Genomic DNA, 15957 nt, shown 5'->3' with positions numbered 1-15957 from the left:
AGCCCGGTGCCGCAATGCCCAGGACGCACCCACTGCTCTGGTAGAATGGGCTTTCAGCCCCAAAGGAAGCGGAAGCCCAGAAGAACGGTAGGCTTCAAGAATCGGTTCCTTGATTCACCGAGCCAAGGTTGACTTGGAAGCCTGCGAACCCTTACGCTGGCCAGCGACAAGGACAAAGAGGGCATCTGAACGGCGCAGGGGCGCCGTGCGAGACACGTAGAGCCGGAGTGCTCTCACCAGATCTAATGAGTGCAAATCCTTTTCACATTGGTGAATTGGATGAGGGCAAAATGAAGGTAAGGAGATATCCTGATTGAGATGAAAAGGGGATACCACCTTAGGGAGAAATTCCGGAACAGGACGCAGAACCACCTTATCCTGGTGAAAAACCAGGAAGGGGGCTTTGCATGACAGCGCTGCCAGCTCCGACACTCTACGGAGCGATGTAACTGCCACTAGAAATGCCACCTTCTGCGAAAGACGTGATAAAGAGACATCCCGCAGCGGCTCGAAAGGTGGTTTCTGAAGAGCCGTTAGCACCCTGTTAAGGTCCCAGGGTTCCAGCGGACGCTTGTAAGGTGGGACTATGTGGCAAACTCCCTGCAGGAACGTGCGGACCTGCGGAAGCCTGGCTAGACGCCTTTGAAAAAAATACGGATAGCGCCGATACTTGTCCCTTGAGAGAGCCAAGAGACAAACCCTTGTCCATTCCGGATTGAAGGAATGAAAGAAAAGTGGGTAAGGCAAAGGGCCAGGGAGTAAAACTATTATCAGAGCACCAGGATAAGAAGATCCTCCAAGACCGGTGATAGATCTTGGCGGACGTTGGTTTCCTGGCCTGTCTCATAGTGGCAATGACATCTTGAGATAACCCTGAGAACGCTAGGAGCCAGGACTCAAATGGCCACACAGTCAGGTTGAGGACCGCAGAATTCAGATGGAAAAACGGCCCTTGTGACAGCAAGTCTGGGCGGTCTGGGAGCGCCCACGGTTGACCCACCGTGAGGTGCCACAGATCCGGGTACCACGACCGCCTCGGCCAATCTGGGGCGACGAGAATGGCGCGACGACAGTCGGACCTGATTTTGCGCAGCACTCTGGGCAGCATCGCCAGAGGAGGAAATACATAAGGCAGTCGAAACTGCGACCAATCCTGAACTAATGCGTCCGCCGCCAGAGCTCTGTGATCTTGAGACCGGGCCATGAATGCCGGGACTTTGTTGTTGTGCCGTGACGCCATGAGATCGACGTCCGGCGTTCCCCAGCGGCGACAGATCTCTCGAAACACGTCTGGGTGAAGAGACCATTCCCCCGCGTCCATGCCCTGTCGACTGAGAAAATCTGCTTCCCAGTTTTCTACGCCCGGGATGTGAACTGCGGAGATGGTGGAAGCTGTGGCTTCCACCCACTGCAGAATCCGTCGGACTTCCTGGAAGGCTTGACGACTGCGAGTGCCGCCTTGGTGGTTGATGAATGCGACGGCAGTGGCGTTGTCCGACTGGATCCGGATCTGCCTGCCCTCCAGCCACCGATGAAAGGCCAATAGGGCTAGATACACTGCCCTTATCTCCAGAATATTGATCTGAAGGGATGACTATCGGAGTCCAGGTTCCCTGAGGCCTGTGATGGAGAAAAACCGCCCCCCACCCTGACAGGCTCGCGTCCGTGGTGACCACAGCCTAGGTGGCGGGTAGGAAGGATTTTCCCTGCGACAGAGAGTTGGGAAGGAGCCACCACTGAAGTGACATCTTGGTTGCAAGGGAAAGACGTTCCTGTCGAGGGAAGTCGACCTCCTATCCCATTTGCGGAGAATGTCCCACTGGAGTGGCCGCAGATGGAATTGCGCGAAGGGCACTGCCTCCATCGCTGCCACCATCTTCCTCAGGAAGTGCATGAAGCGCCTCAAGGGGTGTGACTGACCCCGAAGAAGAGATTGCACCCCTGCCTGCAACGAAAGCTGTTTGTCCAGCGGTAGCATGACTACTGCTGACTGAGTATGAAACTCCATCCCAAGGTACGTCAGTGATTGGGTCGGTGTCAACTTGGATTTTGGGAAGTTGATGATCCACCCGAACTGCTGGAGAGTCGCCAGAGCGACGGAAAGGCTGTTTTGACACGCCATCTGAGAGGGTGCCCTGACCAGAAGATCGTCTAAGTAGGGAATCACCGAGTGGCCCTGAGAGTGTAGGACCGCCACAACAGATGCCATGACCTTGGTGAACACCCTTGGGGCTGTCGCCAAGCCGAAAGGCAAAGCCACGAACTGAAGGTGTTCGTCCCCGATGGCGAAACGCAAAAAGCGTTGATGTTCGGGTGCGATCGGCACATGGAGATAAGCATCCTTGATGTCGATCGATGCTAGGAAGTCTCCTTGTGACATCGAAGCGATGACCGAGCGGAGAGATTCCATCCGAAACCGTCTGGTGCTCACATGTCTGTTGAGCAGTTTGAGGTCCAGAACGGGACGGAACGAGCCGTCCTTCTTTGGCACCACAAACAAGTTGGAGTAAAAGCCGCGACCATGTTCCTGGGGGGGGGGGGGGGGAACAGGAATCACAACTCCTTCTGTCTTCAGAGCGTTCACCGCCTGAAAAAGTGCATCGGCTATCTCGGGGGCGGAGAGGTTCTGAAGAAACGAGTCGGGGGACGAGAGCTGAACTCTATCCTGTAACCGTGAGACAGAATGTCTCTCACCCATCGGTCTTGCACATGTGGCCACCAGGCGTCGCAAAAGTGGGAGAGCCTGCCACCGACCGAGGATGCGGTTCGGGGATGCCGAGAGTCATGAGGAGGCCGCCTTGGAAGCAGTGCCTCCTGCGGCCTTTTGGGGGCGTGACTTGGACCGCCACGCATAGGAGTTCCTCTGGCCTTTCTCCGGCCTGCTGGACGAAGAGGATTGGGGCTTGGCGGAGGGACGAAAGGACCGAAACCTCGATTGTATTTTCCGTTGCTGAGGTCTCTTCGGTTTGGACTGGGGTAAGGAGGAGTCCTTTCCCTTGGATTCCTTAATAATCTCATCCAATCTTTCGCCAAAAAACGGCAAACCGGTTAAGAACCTCTTGGAGGCAGAGTCTGCCTTCCATTCGCACAGCCACATGGCCCTGCGGACTGCCACAGAGTTAGCGGATGCCACCGCTGTACGGCTAGCAGAGTCTAGAACTGCGTTCATGGCGTAGGAAGAAAAGGCTGACGCCTGAGAAGTCAAAGACGCAACCTGCGGAGCAGAATTACGTGTGACCGCAGTAATCTCAGCCAGACAAGCTGAGATAGCTTGGAGTGCCCACACTGCTGCAAAAGCCGGGGCAAAAGACGCGCCCGTGGCTTCATAGATGGATTTCACCAGGAGCTCTATCTGCCTGTCAGTGGCATCCTTTAGCGATGAGCCATCTGCAACCGATACCACAGATCTAGCCGCCAATCTAGAGACTGGGGGATCCACCTTGGGACATTGAGCCCAACCCTTAACAACGTCAGAGGGGAAGGGGTAACGTGTGTCAGTAAGGCGCTTAGTAAAGCGCTTGTCCGGAACCGCTCTGGGCTTCTGGACAGCATCTCTGAAGTTAGAGTGATCGAAAAACGCACTCCGTGTACGTTTAGGGAACCAAAACTGGTGTTTCTCCTGCTGAGAAGTCGACTCCTCTACAGGTGGCGGCGGTTGCAGAGCTCTTTCCTGGAAATCCTCCACAGGCCGAATGCCAAAAAAATGGCTGCCGGAGCTCTCTGGGGAGGAGTGGGGCCGTGGGCTGCGCTAGAAAAGTGCGGGAATCTGGAGTCCCCACAGTGATCAGTGAGGGGGGAGGAAACACAGGATGCTCCGGCCCTCACAACCGACGTCAGGTCGGCAGTCCCGCCCTTATCCCTGATAGACAGGCCCGGGGGCGGGAGTTTTGCTACTAGGCCGCAATTGAAGCCGGGGACTAAATTTAAGACCGCGGCCGACAAACAGGCGCGGCCGACGCGGAAGTCCGCCGGCCGTCACAAATAAGCAGCTGCTGCAGCGTCCGGGATGAAGGCGCTCCATGCACATCCCCGATGGGGATACAGAGTACCTTAGTGATGCAGGGCCCGGTCCCTGAGGATAAATCAACTCCTGTCCGACAGATTACCACAGGGGCTGCGGAGGGAGCACGGTCCCAGTGAATGGATGACCGCTCAGGATCCCACTTCTCCCAGAGCCGCTAAGGGATGGTGAAGGAGACGGCATGAGGCTCCGGCCTATGTACCCACAATGGGTACCTCAACCTTAACAGCACCGCCGACTTAGTGGGGTGAGAAGGGAACATGCCGGGGGGCCCCGTGGGGGCCCACTTTTCTTCCAACCGATATAACTAAAATGAGAATGCATGAGTGGATATGTGCCTCCTTCCACACAAAGCATAAAACTGAGGAGCCCGTGATGCACGGGAGGGTGTATAGGCAGATGGGAGGGGCCTTACACTTTTAAGTGTAATACTTTGTGTGGCCTCCGGAGGCAGAAGCTATACACCCAATTGTCTGGGTCTCCCAATGGAGCGACAAAGAAATAGCAAAAGAAGGATAAGTCAGGGCAAAAGGGGAAGAGACGGAGAGTAGAGCGCATCGGCCGGGTCTGATACTTTGTCCGATGGACGAAGACATGTTGGAAGGGTCGTGTAGATTATCTGAAGTGGGGCCAAGGTGTTTATCTTCCAGAGGTTAGATTAATTCAAGAAATTTTTTGCCTGAGAGGAATGATTCCCATTGAAACCATTTAGTGGCTGTTGCCACCGTCTGTCCACGCGACTCTGCCATCACCATTTCCATGCGGTGGATCACATTCACCTCCATTACCCACTCATCTATCGTAGGGGGGGGGGCAGGGTCTTTCCAGCGCCGTGGGACCACTGTCTAGGCTGCATGGAGAAGGTGGCCCAAGAGGGACTTTTAATAGGCTTTTTCCGAGACATTAAAAATGTATAGTAGGACTGCCTCTGTGCGGCTGGGGACTATGATCCCTGTGACCTCCTGTATGGCTGCTAGTACTTTTTTCCAAAAGACCCCCAAGCCCGGGCAGTACCACCAGATGTGGGACATGGTGCCTCCCTGTGCTCCACAACACCAACAGGTATCAGGCACCTCGGGACACCACCCATGAAGAGACGCTGGGACCCTGTACTACCTGGAGAGTATTTTATAGCTGGTTTCTTGCATTCTGGTGGCCACGACGGACTTGTGGGCAATTACTGAATTTTATCTAAAATGTACAATGTGTATAACCAGAAAGAATTATTAATCCTATTTTATGGGACTGTCAGTAATGTCAACCCTCCTAAGTAGTCTATGGGCATGCAGGTCATATGAATGAAAGGATACCTTTATCTGCAATCTAAAGTTTTATTCCAGATTAATCTATAATTTTTGCGCATAATGAAAAGGAGTTTACTTTTTAGTGACTACCAATACATCTTTTCACTGATCTGCCATACAAGAGAATCGCATCTCCCGACAGGTGACAACACAGCAGCTGTACACTACCGCCAACACCCTGCTGCGTCAGCCTGGACCGGGGCCGCCATGCCGATGAAGGCAGTTTGTCCCTAGATCCTGCTGTCAATAGTGACAATGGCATCAAGATGGTGTGTGGGCTCTCATTAACCCAATCATCACCCTTAACTCGTGATTGTGTGGTCCCGAAGGTGGCCATGCCAATCTACATCCAAGTCTTGGCTTTAGAGGCTGCCGGCTATAGTGGTTTGTTCAGATGTGGGCAAGATTGTAGTGGTTAAAACACTTTTTCTTCAGCGCTCTATTGGGAGACCCAGACGATTGGGGTATAGCTACTGCCCTCTGGAGGCCACACAAAGCACTACATTAAAAGTGCAAGGCCCCTCCCCCTCTGGCTATACCCCCCGTGGTATCACGGGTACTCCAGTTTTAGCTTTGTGTGCGAAGGAGGTCAGACATTCCATGCATAGCTCCACAGATTTTAGTCAGCAGTAGCTGCTGACTAGTTCGGATGGAAGAAAAGAGGACACATATAGTGTCCCCAGCATGCTCCCTTCTCACCCCTGGATGGTGTTGTAAGGTTGAGGTACCTATTGCTGGTACAGGGCTGGAGCCTGACATGCTGTTTTCCTTCCACATCCCCTTGGGGGCTCTGTGGAAGTGGGATCCTGCCGGCCTCAAAGCTCTGACGCCGGGCTCCATCCACAGACCCATTAGAACCTGATGGATACGGAGCAGGAGTACCATCAGGGACCGGGCCCTGCATCATACAGGTACTCTGTGTCCCCGGCAGGCACAGACACACTCCGGGCTGGCTGGGTGTTGTAGTGCGCCGGGGACCGTACACTGAGCTGGTGTTCCTACAGTTATCTGGGGGACTTTGTGTTCTGGGAACGCAGCGCCGACCCTCACTGGACCGGGCGGCGCTGCTGTGACTTGTGGTGCGCCGGGGATACGCCGACCGCGCTTTTACGGCGGCGGCGTTTATAACTCTAGTCCCCGGCTTTTGGGCCTAGGACGCCGGCAGCTCCGATCGTTCCCCGCCCCCACCCTGTCAATCAGGGTAGGGGAGAGACGCTGTTTCACGGCAGCGAGGAGGGCTGGAGCCTGATTTACATGCTCCAGCCCTCACACTAGGCACAGAGGGAAGCAGGCTTCCCGCTCTTGGTCAGGAACGCCCAGGGCCCGCCCCCCTTCTTCTCTCAGGACGCCGGCAGCCATTACATGCATGTCTGGCTGGAGGAAGGACGCAAGGCTCTGGGAGACCTAGACTGAGGGGCTTTGGAAGACCACACACCCGCTCTTAAGCGGGCGGTAAGCGGCTTTTCAGCTGGCCCCTCTAGTGCCTCAGTGTATGTTAGTGTCTTGTGTCACTGGACATAGATATTTATTGATTTCTTGCACTGTGAGGTCGCTTCCTGGCTGAATACCCCAGATCGCTCTGAGGAGGCAGCAACATGTCATCCACAAGACGCAAAGCTGCCAAGGCTAGGGCTGTGTGCACTGCGTGTGCTGCATGTGGGGCTGCTCTACCAGCAGGCTCCAAGGACCCCCATTGTGTGCAATGCTCAGATCCGGTGCTGCTTCGCCAGCCGGAGTCAGGAGAGATAGTGACCCAGGCTGAGACGCCTGTAAGTCCTGCCCCGGTGTCGGGGACAGACTTTGCAGTTTTTGCGGTTAATATGTCTGTGACTATGGCAAAAATCCTGGAAACTTTGCAATCCATGCCTGGGGCTCAGTCTATGGACACGGCGAGGTCTATGTCCTCTAATCCTCCGCAGTTGGATTTAATCCAGACTGCAAGGGGGTCCCCGGCTTCTCAGGATGAGTATAATGACTCAGATGATTGCCCCAGCCACCCCAAGCGGGCTCGCTGGGAAAGACCCTCAACGTCATCACACTGCTCAGGGTCTCAGCGCAATCAGTCTCCCTGTGATGTGTCTGAAGAGAGTGATCAGGAGTCTAATCCTGGAACCCCTCTCAATCTGGATACCCCGGATGGGGACGCCATGGTAAACGATCTTATCTCAGCCATCAATAGGCTGTTAGATATCTCTCCCCCAGCCCCTTCAGCAGAAGAGGCAGCGGCAGAGCAGGAGAAATTTCGTTTCCTCTATCCCAAGCGTAAATTAAGTGCTCTGTTGGATCACTCTGACTTCAGAGAATCAATCCAGAAACACGACGCTCATCCAGAAAAGCGTTTCTCTAAACGTTCTAAGGATACACGTTATCCTTTCCCCCCTGATGTGGTCAAGCGCTGGACCCAGTGTCCAAAGGTGGACCCCCCGATTTCCAAGCTTGCAGCTAGATCCATAGTTGCAGTGGAGGATGGCGCTTCACTTAAGGATGCCAATGACAGACAGATGGACCTTTGGTTAAAATCTGTCTATGAAGCTATCGGCGCGTCGTTTGCTCCAGCATTCGCAGCCGTATGGGCACTCCAGGCTATTTCAGCTGGTTTAGCAAAAGTGGATGCTATCTTACATCCAGCGGTGCCGCAAGTGGCGTCCCTTACCTCGCAGATGTCCGCGTTTGCGTCTTACGCTATCAATGCGGTCCTAGAATCTACCAGCCGCACCTCAATGGCGTCTGCCAATTCGGTAGTTTTGCGCAGAGCATTGTGGTTAAAGGACTGGAAAGCAGATGCTGGTTCCAAAAAATGTTTAACCAGCTTGCCTTTATCTAGAGATAGACTGTTTGGCGAGCCATTGGCTGACATCATTAAACAGTCCAAGGGTAAAGACTCCTCTTTACCCCAGCCCAGATCAAGCAAACCTCAGCAGAGAAAGTGGCAGCAGAAGTTTCAGTCCTTTCGAGGTTCGGGCAAAACACAATTCTCCTCGTCCAAAGGGACTCAGAGGACGCAAAGAAACTCAGATTCCTGGCGGGCTCATTCACGCCCCAAGAAAGCAAATGGAGGAACCGCTTCCAAAGCGGCTACCTCATGACTTCCAGTCCCCTCCCTCCGCATTTCCGGTCGGGGGCAGGCTCTCCCGCTTTTACGACACTTGGATGTCACAGGTCAAAGACCGGTGGGTGACAGACATTTTGTCGCGCGGGTACAGAATCGAGTTCAGTTCTCGTCCTCCAGCTCGGTTCTTCAGAACCTCCCCACATCCAGACCGTGTAGATGTCCTGCGGCAGGCGGTGGACTCCCTAAGAGCGGAAGGAGTAGTGGTTCCTGTACCGTCTCAGGAACAAGGGAGAGGGTTTTACTCCAATCTCTTTGTGGTGCCAAAAAAGGACGGCTCGTTCCGTCCTGTTCTGGACCTAAAACTGCTCAACAAACATGTGCACGCCAGACGGTTCCGGATGGAAACCCTCCGTTCTGTCATTGCCTCAATGTCTCAAGGAGACTTCCTTGCCTCAATAGACATCAAAGATGCTTATCTCCACGTGCCAATTGCTACAGAACATCAACGTTTTCTACGTTTTGTGATAGGAGACGACCATCTTCAGTTCGCAGCTCTGCCATTCGGTCTGGCGACAGCCCCCCGGGTCTTCACCAAGGTCATGGCGGCGGTGGTAGCAGTCTTGCACTCTCAGGGACACTCTGTGATCCCTTACCTAGACGATCTACTTGTCAAGGCACCCTCTCAAGAGGCATGCCAACTCAGTCTACAGGCTACGCTGGAGACTCTCCAGACTTTTGGATGGATCATCAACTTTCCAAAGTCAAATCTGTCACCGACACAGTCACTAACGTATCTTGGCATGGAGTTCCATACTCGAGCAGCGAGAGTGAAGCTTCCGCTAAACAAGCAGCGGTCCCTACAGACAGGGGTGCAATCTCTCCTTCAGGGCCAGTCGCACCCCTTACGGCGCCTCATGCACTTCCTAGGGAAGATGGTGGCAGCCATGGAAGCAGTTCCCTTTGCGCAGTTTCATCTGCGTCCACTTCAATGGGACATTCTCCGCCAATGGGACGGGAAGACGACTTCCCTAGACAGGAAAGTCTCTCTTTCCCAGACGGCCAAGGACTCTCTACAATGGTGGCTCCTTCCCACCTCATTGTCTCAGGGAAGATCCTTCCTGCCCCCATCCTGGGCAGTGGTCACGACAGATGCGAGTCTGTCGGGGTGGGGAGCAGTGTTTCTACACCACAGGGCTCAGGGGACGTGGACTCCGCAAGAGTCCACCCTTCAGATCAATGTTCTGGAAATCAGGGCAGTGTATCTTGCCCTACTAGCCTTTCAACAGTGGCTGGAAGGAAAGCAGATCCGAATCCAGTCGGACAACTCCACAGCGGTGGCATACATCAACCACCAAGGAGGGACGCGCAGCCGGCAAGCCTTTCAGGAAGTCCGGCGCATTCTGAATTGGGTGGAGGACACAGCATCCACCATCTCCGCGGTTCACATCCCCGGCGTAGAAAACTGGGAAGCAGACTTCCTCAGTCGCCAGGGTATGGACGCAGGGGAATGGTCCCTTCACCCGGACGTGTTTCAGGAAATCTGTCGCCGCTGGGGGGTGCCGGACGTCGACCTAATGGCGTCTCGGCACAACAACAAGGTCCCGGCATTCATGGCGCGGTCGCGCGATCAAAGAGCTCTGGCGGCAGACGCCTTGGTGCAAGATTGGTCGCAGTTCCGCCTCCCATATGTATTCCCGCCTCTGGCACTCTTGCCCAGAGTACTACGCAAGATCAGATCCGATTGCAGCCGCATCATACTCGTCGCCCCAGACTGGCCGAGGAGATCGTGGTATCCGGATCTGTGGCATCTCACGGTCGGCCGACCGTGGTCACTTCCAGACCGTCCAGACCTGCTGTCTCAAGGGCCGTTTTTCCATCAGAATTCTGCGGCCCTGAACCTGACTGTGTGGCCATTGAGTCCTGGATCCTATCGTCAACAGGCTTATCCCAGGGAGTGGTAGCCACAATGAGACAAGCTAGGAAGTCAACTTCTGCTAAGATCTACCACAGAACGTGGAAGATTTTCTTAACCTGGTGCTCTGCTCAGGGAGTGTCTCCCTGGCCATTTGCATTGCCCACTTTTCTGTCTTTCCTGCAATCAGGGTTGGAAAAGGGCTTGTCGCTCAGCTCCCTTAAAGGGCAAGTCTCGGCACTATCCGTGTTTTTTCAGAAGCGTCTAGCACGTCTTCCTAAGGTGCGCACGTTCCTGCAGGGGGTCTGTCATATTGTGCCCCCGTACAAGCGGCCGTTGGATCCATGGGATCTGAACAGAGTACTAGTGGCTCTCCAGAAACCGCCTTTCGAGCCTCTCAAAGAAGTTTCTTTTTCTCGCCTGTCACAGAAAGTGGCGTTTCTTGTTGCGATCACATCGCTTCGGCGAGTGTCTGAGCTAGCAGCGCTGTCATCCAAGGCTCCCTTCTTGGTGTTCCACCAGGACAAGGTAGTGCTGCGCCCCATTCCGGAGTTTCTCCCTAAGGTCGTATCCTCGTTTCATCTTAATCAGGATATATCCTTGCCTTCCTTTTATCCTCATCCGGTTCACCGGTATGAAAAGGACTTGCGTTTGCTAGATCTGGTGAGAGCACTCAGGATCTACATTTCCCGCACGGCGCCCATGCGCCGTTCCGATGCACTTTTTGTCCTTGTCGCCGGTCCGCGCAAGGGGTTGCAGGCTTCTAAAGCCACCTTGGCTCGATGGATCAAAGAACCAATTATAGAGGCCTACCGTTCTGCTGGGCTTCCGGTTCCTTCAGGGCTAAAAGCCCACTCAACCAGAGCCGTGGGTGCGTCCTGGGCATTACGGCACCAGGCTTCGGCTCAACAGGTGTGCCAGGCAGCTACCTGGTCCAGTCTGCACACTTTCACCAAGCATTATCAGGTGCATACCTATGCTTCGGCGGATGCCAGCTTAGGTAGAAGAGTCCTGCAGGCGGCAGTGACATCCCCGTAGGGGGGGGCTGTTTTGCAGCTCTAACATGAGGTATTTCTTTACCCACCCAGGGACAGCTTTTGGACGTCCCAATCGTCTGGGTCTCCCAATAGAGCGCTGAAGAAGAAGGGAATTTTGTTACTTACCGTAAATTCCTTTTCTTCTAGCTCTTATTGGGAGACCCAGCACCCGCCCTGTTGTCCTTCGGGATTGTTTTTGCTGTTTGCGGGTACACATGTTGTTCATGTTGAACGGTTTTTCAGTTCTCCGATGTTACTCGGAGTTAATTTGTTTAAACCAGTTGTTGGCTTCCTCCTTCTTGCTTTGGCACTAAAACTGGAGTACCCGTGATACCACGGGGGGGTATAGCCAGAGGGGGAGGGGCCTTGCACTTTTAATGTAGTGCTTTGTGTGGCCTCCAGAGGGCAGTAGCTATACCCCAATCGTCTGGGTCTCCCAATAAGAGCTAGAAGAAAAGGAATTTACGGTAAGTAACAAAATTCCCTTCATTTCAAGTCATTACACTTTAATTTCCGAGAAGCACCTGAAGGGTTAATAAACCACCTGACAGCAGTTTTGACCGTTGAGTAGTGTAGTGTTAAAAATGGTAACACTTATAGGGGTTTTACAATTTATACATCCCCAAAATTGCTTCAAAACTGAATTTGTGATATAAGCACAAAAGGTATATACTATATATTTGTAAAGGGTTTTTTTTGTATGGGATGGATATGTGCATTAAGGCTATAAACGTTGAGTTTGACAGAAATTAGCAGGAATTTGTAAAATTGCTAATTTCTAATATTTGTCATAGACAACACAGCAAACGAAATTTACCACTAACAAAGTATAATGTGTCATGAAAACATGTCAAACCACTGGCATACGTGGAGACATTGCAGTTATTGCCACAGAAAATGACACCAGATTTGAAAAATGTGTGTGTCCCATGTGAGCCGTCCTTTAGTGACCAACAAAACATCACCGAAAGAAGCAGCCATTACCAACACAAGAGAAGATTACCAATACACGAGCAGGATGCAGCCGGTCCCCCCCCCATAATAAAGGTGGGGGCCCCACAGGCTACCAATTCATGGAGGAGGTGGCTGCTAGTATTAGACATGCACACATGTGAGGCTTGCATAAGGCACCAGTCACACATACACGTTATGTAGTGTCTGGCTTACAGCCTATTAATGACGCCCACACTATTAGATCAGGAGGGCTGCCCAGCACTATAAAAGTGCACCCCACAGGACAGACGCCCCAATACACCCAACCAACACTAAAGGACCTGCCTGCATCCTGCATAAAGGAAAGATATAGATCAGAGATTCTGCCTCCAGAACTTATTGTAAATGAAAGGGAACGTTAGTGAGAGACATGTATATCAGAAGAGCAGACTGTCGGTCATTACATGTCTCACATTGTTAACTGTCCCTTTTATGTACAATAAGCTCTGGAGACAAATTCTAAAGATGTGTCCAACCCATAACAGCTCACAAATTTCTCTGGAATAAGACACCAGATCACAGATATCAAGGTATATTATTCAGCTTTTCATACCCTACATGCCATATATACTGCTTAGCAGTTACATTAAAAAGGGAATCTAACACAGCTGCAATTACCATACCAGTAAAGCAAATGCAGAGCTTTGTGGGCAAAGGGAACGCAACCCTATTTTTTCATTTTAATATTTAGATTAGCATTGTGGCTTCTGTTTGTCCTCCACACAGATATTCAGAATATCAATTGAATGTGGCAATTTTGGCGATACCCTTTTTCTTCTAATATGCAAAGTAAGCAATACTTGGTAAAACTGATAAAGATCTAAACATTTACAAAAACTTACATCAGCCACAACATCATGATCGGAGAAAGCCTGCATATCTTGGTTTTCATTATCCTTAAAACAAGAAAAACAGTGTTATAAATTAATTATCTACACATTTCATTCTTTTGATCTTGTGTAAATTAGAACATCTTAGGGAGAGAATAAACCATAGACATGGTAATGCTAAACATACAGGTAAAAGGGAGCAGTCACATATACAAGCACTTATTCATACATTGGTGATTTACAATATAAATGCATGAGAAGTTAGATTTTTAGAGAGAAACCAAAACATACTGTACAGTAAGGCGCTAGAAGACAGTACTGTAATAACGGCTCTCCTACACCAGGCAAGGATCAATGAAGCCATCCATAACAAAACCACATTACTTATACTGGGTTAAAGTGAACCATTTTGTAACTTGCACTACTTAGCTAAAAGTTTGGATTACTGGGTTCATTCTCCATTCTGCTCCTCTTCGCCGTGACATCACTACACTTCAGACGCTACCCTTCAGGATCACCAAGCCAGAAACCTCATTTATAACGTCAGCCTATGGAGCCTCGCGTTCTGACACTCCATAGGCTTACATCAAAAGTGCCACTGCACAATGCGCTCTCTGTGAAAAGTGGTGACATCACTGAGAAGAGGAGCAGTACGGCACTATGTACAGGAGAGAGTGGCAGTAAGTATATTAATTCACTCACATTACATATACACAGATTTTGATAAAATAAATCAATCTTCATAGATGTGCTTCCTTATGCACATTTTCACTGTTGTGTAGTATCTGCCTGTTGTATACATAATCACCAAATGCACCCATACGCTATTGTCCTGGAGAATGCAAACGGAGTGCCCTTTCAGCCGCCTCCAGGTTGGCATTCCTTCATTTGCTCCATGGATTAGCACAGCCAACTAATCAACAGGTTAACACAGCGCAGCAGTAAGCGAAGCCCAATTCCAAAGTAAATGCAGTTACAAGAACAGGACTGCGATATTGTATAAGTGACAACCCTCTATTTAGGATCAGTGGCCTATAGCACCATCTTTCCAATGGTCCCGGTGCCATGATGCAGGAGTTAATGTTGGAGCGATTCATCTCTAAAAGCAACAATCACATTATCTTCACTTTCACGCTACAGATCCTGATGTGATCAAGGAACTCAAACACGAGGCCAATTTTCCATATAAGCTGGATTAGAGTGTAAATTAGCTCTGAATACATACCTAGACTTAGAGGCGTATCTAGGGAGGTGGTGGTGGTTGGGGGGGGGGGGGGGGGGGGTAAGGGGCCATTTGCCCAAGGCGCAAGGTCAGGGGGGAGGGGGGTGCTGTCATGCCGACTGATGCAGCACTGAATTTCTCCGGCAGCCAGTAGCATCAGCGCTTGGCTGTCAGCAAGGGTGGTGGTGTATGCTGCTTCCCCGAGGCTGAGATCCTGCCGGCAGCCCGCACTTTCCTGGTTTGCTGGCTCTTAACTCCTCACTTGCACGGAGCTTTCACTGCTGCGTGCAGGGTCCGTTTGTCTGTGGGTGGAGCTAGCACGCACTGTGCTCCCCATCCAACAGATAAAAGTAAATGCTAGAATGTACAGACTCCTTCCAGGTATGACAATTTGTAATAAGGCTGCTGACGTCCACTAACATGGAAAGAGCCCATACATTCTAGGCTCAACCCACAGAGGAGCCGAAGCATCTACATACCGCCGAGCTGTAAATCATCCTTCCCACCCCAGAGCTGTATACCCCCGGTACTATCTGTCCCACGTACCCCAGAGCTGTATACCCCCGGTACTATCTGTACCACGCACCCCAGAGCTGTATACTCCCAGAACTGTTTGTCCCAACCACCCCAGTGCTATATAACCCCACCCTAGTGCTGTATACCCCCAGTACTGTGTCCCCCCCTCCACAGTGCTGTAAACCCCCAGAACTGTCTGTCCACCGACCCCAGTACTGTATATTCCCCAGAAGTGTCCGACTCTCCACACCAGTGCGCTATACCCCCAGAGATTAATATCCCCCCACCCCAGTGCTGTACACCCCAAGAGCTGTATGCTCCCCTCTGGAGCTGTACATGCCCCAAATGCTGCATGTCTCCAGTCTCTACTGTGATGTATATAGCAGTGTCAGTGTGCTCTGTGTGCGGCCATGTCTGTTAGTCATGGCCCCCAATAAGCGCGGCACAGCCACATGCCCAGGAGGAGATGGATGGGAGACAAGCTTGGGAGGGGAGTGAGGCTGCTGTCTGCTTCCCCCTTATTAATATCTCTAATGTGTCTGTGTGTGCATGTATGATGTGTATCTATGTATGTCAGTGTATATGACAGTATAGATTTGTCTATTTAGATGTATTCTTGTGAATTTATTTTTAAATATGTATGTGTGTGTTTCTATGTGTGTGTATGGGGCCAACAGACTTGCCCGGGGCCCAAAAAAAAAAAAAAAAAAAAAAAAAAAAAAAAAAAAAAAAAAAAAAAAATGGAGCCAGCCCTGGATGTACTGGAAGTTGTCAGTTCATGCAATACAAATGTGTATGGGTCTGACCTGACATTACAATTGATGCACCATGTACTGCTTATGGTTCTGATTATGTATTGCTGTACCGATGAGTGTTATGATGCTGTATTTCTGAACTGATAGGATTATATGGATGTATTTCTGTACTGCTGGTGGTTGTGATGCTGTGTTTGTGTACTGTTTGGTGTTATGTATTTCTGTACCTCTGCTAGTTCTGGTGCTGTTATTCGCTCTGATCCTGTACACAAGTAACAATTCATAAATTGTAAGATTGGACAAACTCTTTACTTA

The 15957-nt window shown here is 51.3% G+C and overlaps 1 protein-coding gene across 4 annotated transcripts in view; it reads right to left on the bottom strand.

Moving 5' to 3' along the window:
• Positions 1-15957, bottom strand: part of SLTM (SAFB like transcription modulator) — a 138797-nt gene that overhangs the window by 80990 nt on the left and 41850 nt on the right. For all 4 annotated transcript variants that reach the window (XM_075345724.1, XM_075345722.1, XM_075345725.1 and 1 more), the window contains one exon: positions 13162-13215. In XM_075345724.1, the coding sequence (XP_075201839.1) occupies positions 13162-13215 (54 nt within the window). The remainder of the gene's footprint in view (positions 1-13161; positions 13216-15957) is intronic.

Source organism: Anomaloglossus baeobatrachus, chromosome 4 (assembly GCF_048569485.1).
Source record: "Anomaloglossus baeobatrachus isolate aAnoBae1 chromosome 4, aAnoBae1.hap1, whole genome shotgun sequence".
NCBI classification, from domain to species: domain Eukaryota; kingdom Metazoa; phylum Chordata; class Amphibia; order Anura; family Aromobatidae; genus Anomaloglossus; species Anomaloglossus baeobatrachus.
Note: the sequence above shows the minus strand (reverse complement) of the source record. Positions and strands in the feature narration are given on the sequence as shown.